Below are 9,273 nucleotides of genomic sequence, written 5' to 3'. Positions count from 1 at the left end.
CAATGAGGTAGTATGCAAGGACCTGATCTAGCTATAATTCTTAGAGATTAAGTTCCTATGAATTATATATGTTGATAACCTATGCACCAAGTACCGCTTCTATTATTTTCAGTGTCTTTTGAATATTGAAGCTCCGAAACTTGCATGCATTGCATTCATAGAACGAGTCCGTCTTTTGCTGAGCCTAAGAGCTCTGAACAATTCAGAACAAAGCTGTTTAATTTGTGCGGATGATTCTCAGCAAGTCATCAGCTATTGATTCTTTAGCTACCATTATTTTATGCAATCGGTGCATATATTTTTTCTGGAACTTTAGAACTTCAATTGAAACTAAAGTGCTTTACTGGCTATTAAAATGGGTAATTCTAATTAGGTTGGGGTTTCTGCCTAATAATTTTATTACTTTTTGTATGATTCCTTTGGTTTTCATGGTATTTTTTCAAAACCTTATTTGGATGCTTCAACTTGATGATATCTAATTTGAGAAAAAAACGGGATGTTTGTTCTAGCAGAAAGGAGGTCTACTGCACCAAAAAAAAAAAAAAAAAAAATCTTATATTTTACTTGAAAATTTCCTTTATTACTTATGTATTTAATTTCATCACTCCAGGGATCATATGTTGAAGCAAGCACTGCCTGTAATAGAGGACTATATACATAGTAGAAACTAACATCCAAATCCCGATCTTTAATCTATAATGTGCATTGTGAGTTTTCCTGACACTTTTGTCCCTCACCAAATGCTTGAAAGTATACCGATATCAATTAGGGAGCTACTAGGTGACAAGAGTAGAGAGGTATCGTGTGTAGGGGAAGATTCTTGAGAAGAATAGCAGGGATCATTTAAAGGTGCGTCTGAGCTGCAAGGCTTCCTCACCATCAATGGCACAACATCTTCCAACATTCCTTGTGTCCTCTGGGCATCAGTGAGAAGTCCGTTTTCCACGCTTTTTTCTCTCAGTGATGGATTTTCTAGCAAAATATCTTTCAAGAAGCATTCTTGACGGCTCTCTTCAGCCGTCAAAATTTTCTTCTGTTGTGTTTGTTCTCTCTTTTGAGGGCTCTGAGGTAAATGTGCCATAGGCTGCCTGTGCTGCTGCCCTTCAGATTCTTGTATCTTTGGTTTCTTCACTGCATTTAAGTTTGCTGCATGCTTGTCATGCTTCTGGGAGAGGAGGATATGGGAGTATGTGTAGTGGAGGTGGAGACCTTCATACGTCACCATTACTGTATTTGGATCTTCTGTTGATTTTTCCACCTGCTTCTTCGCATTGCACCTTGGGTTCGTGCACCTGTAATAACTCCTGCTCAAAAACAAATTAATGTTATATTAGTGAGAACTGCTAAAGTAGTAATAAAATGACATGATGATAGGTGACTGCTAGAGGTTTTTGCCAGCTAAATGCTTTCACTACTTTTAGATTTTGGTATTTTGTCTGTTCATGAACAGAACAATCAGTTTGATATTATGAAGTCAGCCATTTGAGGAGATACTATATTGTCCATATATAAGAATAATAACAAAGGGGCAAGATTTATGTGAAAAACCCTAGTCAGATGAAATCGCAGGCATGGGAGAAGAGTTCATTATCTTGAAAAGAAGAAAAGTTACGAGTGTAGAGGGCATGGGATCAGCGGCTCACATAACATAGTATCCATTAAATTCTACATACATATATAAAGTGTGCCTGAAGCATGGTAAGGATGCAGCTTATTGATTGACTCTTGAGGTGAACAAGAATAAAGTTTTTACGGGAATGAACCAAATAAGTAAATTGTTCAGATGCGGAAAATCATGTATTAATTCGTGTTACGTTTTTTTTTTAGATCTTTTCTCTTACTAGTTTTTCCTTGTGAGTTGCATGTTTTCAGGGATACTAAAGGGAGGTTTGGTGGCATACTATTAATAGGATTTAGTCATAAATTTAAATTAAACCAACTAAACACCAAAAAATAAAAATTAAATCCATCGCTCGATTAAATCAAATTTTCTCGTGTTTCATCTCTTTGACGATGTAAATCTGGTTTTACTAAATCTGATTACGAGACAGATTTATTCCATCGTCGCTCGTGAGCTCCATTTTTGTCGCACTCTGTACTTGATTAATACAAATTTGTAAGATTTATTGGATTCGATAAATCCTGTTTAACGTAAATCTAAGTTGCTGCCAAACACCACCTAAGTTTGAATATGAATGAGTGTTTTGTTTAGTTGTGAAGTTATCTACTAGTGCAGAAGTAATTTTTTTTAACTGGAAGCTGTGTTTCAATTGCCAATACTCGAACTTAAATCTCTTAAATGAACGAAGACTTGTAACCAATATCATGCCGAGAAGCACAATTTGTTCTGTCTCCCTCTATTTCCTCTTTTTTGCTCTTTCCACTCTTCTTTCAGGAGCTAGGATAAACTAAAATTGCTTAGTTCTCTGAACAAAAGCACAATTATTTTTTTTAATTGTTTACTTCTAACTAATCAACTACACTTAAAACTGATACAAGGACCAATATCTCATATTCTCCTTTACCCCATCGCATATATTCTCTTTACTCTAATCACAGTTTAGTGTTAAAATAATGTTATTTAGGCCTGAGAGACCTTCTTTGTGGCACTGATGTTGTTGTGGTTATTAACTAATCCTATTTTTAGGTTGTCACGCTACTTTTCAGTGAAGCACGCTAATGGAATGTGGTTATAGAAATGTGAATCTACGAATTTTTCCGCTCAGTAAAACATCAGTACCTCGTATTTGGACTATTTTTGATGAGTTTCTGGCCATACTTTCTCCATTTATATCCATCATCCGCAACGCCATCCACACAAGTCCTTATTCTGAGTATATACTTGTTCTCCATTTTAGTACTAGACCACCCCTTCTCTGCTAACCCAGATCTGTAAGTATATTTAAATGAACAATTCCTAAACATCAATACTTTGAAAATCTGGCTAGAAAGAAATAGCTCCTCTGAAACATTACTCTAGACCTGTGCTGGTTGCCGCCGCCTCCATTGCCTAGCTTTTTGCTGCTGCAGCTCAGGCTCAGTGCGCTTTCGACGTCGCCTATCGTCGGGCCGGAATAAACCTTGGAGACAAGCAAGTTTACTAATTCTTCTTTAGGAAGTTCTGATTGAGGTTCGGTTGGGGTTAGAGGAGCCATGAGAGGGACCAGTTCTGTTTCAAAGAGAACATCTTGCTTGATGAGCTCTTCTTCCATGCTCTCAAGCCAATTGACCTCTGATTCATCCAACTTGTCCTCCATCCAATTGGCTGAGAGTAGACAGCCTGTAGTGTTTTATAATAGGGAGATAGACTGAGCTTTAGGAACTGGTTAATCTCCTTGCTTTCAAAGCAATAATTCTTTGCTCTTTAAAGGATGATGCCCGCCTGGTAAGACCATAGTATCCTCATATTAAACATTGGAAAGTTCTACAATTTCTGTCTCTATTTATACAAGTATAGTCTTAGGGATGAAATGAATTCAGTGAAGGGTTAGTGATGAGGGCAGTTTCTTGATTGAAGCATTTTTTGAGTCATCTCGATTTCCTTGAATAATCATGCGTCTCTTTCTCACCGGGCAACCACTAGAATTGAGAAGAGGGCCATTAGAATAATTAATGCTAATTCTCTATTTACTTAATTATTTTGGGAATAGGTAAAACTTATTTCATGTATAGAGAATAGAAGAAGAACGGTACATACAAATTGATTCATGTACGCCCCTCATAATAAAGAAATTTTTATGATAGTGCAAAGTTTGTGGAGGAGTTCTTTGTTCTCTCCAACTACAAGACTCAGATTCAAAGTACAGCCTAATCACTAAGCAATAATTTCTAATATGATTGTCATTAAGGTTTAACTTTCATCGAAAAAAAAGATACCTAAAATATGATCAATAAAAGTACATAGAGATCTTCGACTTCGTATTTTACCTATCTCTCTTTCGTGTGAAAATGACTTCTATCATACAATAATCGACATATTTTCTTATTCATAGGACAATAATTGAGATCCATAATTTCATAACTAATCTCTACACATACAGACTCTGCTTTTTTTAATAAAAAAAATAATATTTTATTTTGGGATTGTGATTTTACATTTGATAAATAATAATGTTTGATGAGATATAATGCATTAAAATAGAAAAATTGGATGTGGTTTGAGATGACAAACGCTTCGCATATCCACCGCTGATCCCTAAAGATCTTCATAAACATAGTAAGTAGAAGGCATTTGAGCCATTGACTTTGTGATAGTCGGCTGAAGGCATTTTTTTCTTTTTTTAGTTATTTGGATGTGATAATTGGAGCCATTCATTGAGATTAGCATCAGTTGGTTATCTCTTGTTTTCATTCTGGGCTCCATTTGATTTATTGTATTTAAAAATATATCTAATTTTCAACATTGTGTAACGTGATCATTTTTTTTTTTTTTTTGAAATTTAATAGGTGGGGAAAATTAAAAGTTATTGATTATTTTTTTTATATAACATGTTACTATTAATGATAGCATCTTAGTGAAATATTACTATATGCAAAAAATGAATCAAATGGTAGAAAACTAAACTTTATTGTTAATCAACAATGAATTATTGTTTCTGCACTTGTAAAAACAATTAAAAGTTATTGATTATTTTTTTTATATAACATGTTACTATTAATGATAGCATCTTAGTGAAATATTACTATATGCAAAAAATGAATCAAATGGTAGAAAACTAAACTTTATTGTTAATCAACAATGAATTATTGTTTCTGCACTTGTAAAAACTTACAATTTCAACTCTGAAACCCCTCATAAACTTGAGCTCTTAAATATGGAGATGTTTTTGATGCAACAGTTGGAATTCTGATAGAAATTTGAAGTTGAAAGGTAAAACTGTGAGAAAACTCAATACTTGATGGGTGAAAATTTGGGCTGCTACAAGTTATGAAAGCATTGTATCAACTCGAATATTGAAATATTTATTTGGTGGGTAATTTGGGGTTAAAAACAATAATGAAGACGTCAACTATTGTCAACTATTTAAGTGGGGGAGAATGTGAAATCTTCTAAAATGAAATTGAATTCTTAAACATCAAAGTGTCTTTTGATATAACAGTTGGAGTTTCGACAAAAACTCTAAAGTTAAGCATGCACATGTTACTAAGCATAATTTGTAAGAAACTTTCAAGGAAAAAAAAACATTTAAATATTTATTTAATCTCTTAATTCATTATAAATTGAATTTAATTCATTTGCATTTATAATCTCTAACGATATTTCTTTTTTGTAAACCAAAAAAGGTAAGATTGAAGGTCCGAAGACGCTACTGGTTAGCATTAGCATAAAGGTGGACCTGACGTTGGCCGGCAGGACGCGTGGATGTAGAGAGTGAAAAGAGCATGGGCAGGGCCGGTGTCGTGTGCTGCATTCTTGGGCTGAGCCGTTATGATCCTCCAGCTCACAAAAGTACGTTGGATCTCTTACTCTGCAGGCCTGCTCATCTATGCCTTTCCTGGAAAGACTACTGCAATAACATTTTATCATTTTATCACAATTTAGGGTATGTTTCAGGTAGCTAAGCAGCTGTGAAGTTGCTTACAAACTTATTTTAATTTTAAAAAGTCACCGCATTTTAAAAGATTAAGTTGAAAAAAAATAATTTTATACCATAAAAATTTCTAGAAAGTAATAAAAAAAACAGTTCCTCAAATATAATTATGGTGACAGTCTGAAACCAAAACAACAAGAAACTAGAAAGTTGCGTCAAACGGACCTTTAAATGACTCCTGAGTTTGACGTAAGATTATATTAATCATTCCTACAGGTATTGTATTAATATAGATGATTAAAGCATCACATGATATATATGTTAATTCTCACAAGAAATAATAACAAAGAATATTATTATTAGTACATAAAGACGACGATACGAATGCAATTAAATATTTGCAGTTTTAGTTTACGTGCGAATTTTATTTATATCAAATCATTTTAATCATAATACTCTTAACTTTTGATTTTTTTCATAGTTAATTAAGTGGTCACTTTTCGATAAACAAGTGATTACCAACTTAATTTTAGACCAAAGAATTAATTTTTATCTAATTAAAATTTCTCATGGATCCGTTCCTTCTTAATAATCATATTTGTTTGCTTTGTTTAATGATTAAACTGTAAATAGTATCATTTAAAACTAAACAATCTTGAATTTAGATAGAATGATCACATCAATCTTCTTGCTATTGAGAAAATTTTGTTTTTTTTTTTGTTATGAATTATTGTATTGAACTTATATTACTTTCGGTTCTTTTGTTTATTAGTAGACTTTTGAATGATCTTATCTGTTGTGAGATATGTACTTCCTGACATAGAAATGAAACGTAAAAAACACAAGCAAACACATATCGTTTACGTGGTTCGATCCAACTGCATCTACGTGCACTGGAGAGAATCAATCAAATAGTCTACTAAGGCAAAATAAATGGAGAATACATAGCTTATACATAGAGATGAGCCCTTATCTTTCTTCTATGACCTCCCTGTCAAGCGACACCTTGATACAAGACCTCAAGATGCTCTCCTCCTCTCTAGCTATTCTCTCCTCCTTTGTGGTAGCTTAAGATCTCTTCCCTTGCTCTCCTAAGTCTCACACCCTCTCTATTTATAGAAGCAAGAGAGTGGTAAGTGGGAGGTAGGCGAGCGGTAGTTGAGATGTGGTAGGTGAGCTGTATCACATTACAAAAACGCCCTTTTATCTTAGTTCAATAATTGAGGGTCAAAATAACATTATCGAATTAATTAACTTAATGATTTAAATTCAGTGAATATTGAGTGAATAAATTTTGTAGCAATAAAGTTGATAGATGTAATATTGTATTTATATGATGAATTGTCTTCACATCTTATATTTGATCTTATCAAAACCATTATCTCAAAAAAAAAATAATAATAATAATAATTCAGTTACTTTCATTTTGAATTTGATCTATAAAATAAAGAATATTTTGAATGTTGTTGATGGAATAGAAAATTGGAAGATTTACATATATACCACCCAATTCCAATGTATTTAGATGGCTAACAAATAAGCTTCATTCTTTACCTAAATGCACCTTTCATATGCATAAAAAAAGTGTATTCCACTTTTTAAATATTAAACTAGTGATATTTTTATGCAAAATGAGAATGTTTTGCGGAAAACCTCAACTCACATTGTCAAGATCACCAGCTTTGACTTGAAAGTTTGCCAAACCAGGCAGAACATTTGTGACAGCCCAACATAAGCACTTGAGGAATGTCTCAATCCTTATATATTTTATAAATGTAGTTGGGAAATTTGGTATGTATGTGTCTTCATCCGGCATTAAAAATTAAGAAAGTGAATTATTTATTTTGGGCATTTATGGACAAACCCAGTAAATTCCAAGCAGTTTTCAGGAGTAGTTCGGCTCTCAACCTCCTGCTGCTGCCTCTGATCGAGTACGTATAATCTACGCATCAAGATACCTGTAGACTTTGCTGTGTAAGAAAGTGAATTACTATGTCTACCTTCTCGCTTTCTTTACTCGCACACACACAACTCTTCACGTAGTTTTTTTATTATCTTGAATAGTTTATAACATCAGTCATCACAGAAAGCAGCTAGAATCATGAGCATTATTGGCCTAGTTTAATGTATGATATGTTTTAAATATATTATTACCATGCACAAATCTCAATATATTTTTACCGTGCAACAATTCAAATCTGAATTCATGATCATCCAAGCTTTGATTTCATCAAGCTGATGGTCAAAATGACCGTCTCGACAAGGCAGACCCAATAAAGCAAAATTTGTTTCATCTCAATCTGATAAAGCCTAGATCAAACCGTTTAAGCGCAATTGGAGGTTTTGGATGGTCGATTGAATGATTAAACAAATTATAAATCTCACAAGTTTATAGTCAAATCGAGTGTCTCATCGAGTTGAATCCAACAAGCCTAAGTTCACTCGATTCTGACATCGTTATGACAATCGAATGCTCATGGAACACCATCCAATCAAAATGGTTATTCTGCGCCATCCAATAGACTGATACAGATATATGAGGCATTTAAGAGAACGCCACTCATGATATCTATAAGCAGACACCCACTCTCTTCATGAAATCATACTTGAGAAGAAAGCTAAAGGAGCGCCAAGCTCTTGATGGTTTTTGAGCTCCACCACTATCAGACCACCGCCGACCTTCGTGTCGGACCACTGTTGCCCGGTCACTGACATCGAGCTGCGGCCACCACCGAACCTTCATTGTTGCTTCTTTGTCACCATCACCACCAGACTATCGCTACCCTACTGCAGTCGTCAAGCAGCCATGCACCACCACCAAACCAATATCGTCACTTCCTAGCCACTGCCTACTATCTGTACCGCCACAGAACCTTCATTTCATGTCCTTCATTGTCGAGTCGCCACCACTATAGGACCACTGTTGTTGCTTACCGGCCACCATTATAGTCAGATTGCTTCTTCTTGGCCATCGTCGATTGTTCGCCTCTATTGCCAGACCTCCATTGTTCAACAGCCATTGTGGAGTCGCAGCTGTCGAATCGATGATGCCCGACCGCTGTTGTAAAACTATCACCACCAACAAACCACTATCTTCGCTTCCAAGCCACCTCCAGATCACCGTCGTCGAACCGCCTCCGCCGTCAGACCATCACTACCCGACCACCGTCATCAAACCGCCGCCCCCGCCATACCACAATTGTCTGACCAAAGTCATCGAGTTGCTGCCACCGTCGAATTACTGCTAATTAGCCACCACCGCTTCCTAGTTATCATAGTCTGGTCGCCACCATCGAAGACACTTGTTTGTAGATTTTCGGGCACAATATCCCTATTGTCGGCTTTCCTTCACATCAGACGGGTCGCCGCCACTTCTTAGTGTTTTTTGCTACTTTCCTAGCAAAAGCCTTGTACAACTTCTACTTCTGTAATATTGCTTCCGGCTATTAGAAGAAATTAATGCATGCGGTTATTTGGCAATCAGCGATAGGTAAGCCCTAATAATCTTCCTGCGTTAGATTATCAGAGAAAACATTTGCGGAAGATCAGTAAAGCAGATTGAGGTAAAAAAATTCGATAGAAAGATAGAATTGGCCAACAACCAAGAACTGTGAGCGTGCCTACCCTCCAACCCTGCATGATAATCTCAAAGAAGGATGGATGAATTAAGTCCTAATTAGTTATTATATGTATGCTTATTATGTCAGCACATTACTTTTAATTTCATGTGCATGAAGATACA

At 35.3% G+C, this 9,273-nt stretch overlaps 1 protein-coding gene across 2 annotated transcripts; it reads right to left on the bottom strand.

Moving 5' to 3' along the window:
* Positions 1–344: 344 nt before the first annotated feature.
* On the bottom strand, positions 345–3,386 carry LOC110024892 (probable WRKY transcription factor 49). Of its 2 annotated transcripts, none has more exons than XM_020725081.1 (3): positions 2,971–3,386; positions 2,741–2,890; positions 345–1,304 (listed from the first exon to the last, which is right to left on the bottom strand). In XM_020725081.1, exons 1-3 carry the CDS (start codon positions 3,255–3,257, stop codon positions 734–736), a joined length of 1,008 nt encoding a protein of 335 aa, XP_020580740.1. In that variant the 5' UTR covers positions 3,258–3,386; the 3' UTR covers positions 345–733. The 2 variants fall into 2 exon arrangements, with proteins under 2 accessions (XP_020580740.1, XP_020580742.1); XM_020725083.1 differs by having other exon boundaries at positions 2,983–3,386.
* Between the last annotated feature and the right edge of the window lie 5,887 nt (positions 3,387–9,273).

The sequence above is a fragment of the Phalaenopsis equestris genome, unplaced genomic scaffold (assembly GCF_001263595.1).
Source record: "Phalaenopsis equestris unplaced genomic scaffold, ASM126359v1 Scaffold000277, whole genome shotgun sequence".
Taxonomy (NCBI): Eukaryota; Viridiplantae; Streptophyta; class Magnoliopsida; order Asparagales; family Orchidaceae; genus Phalaenopsis; species Phalaenopsis equestris.
This window is presented reverse-complemented; position numbering and strand designations above follow the sequence as displayed.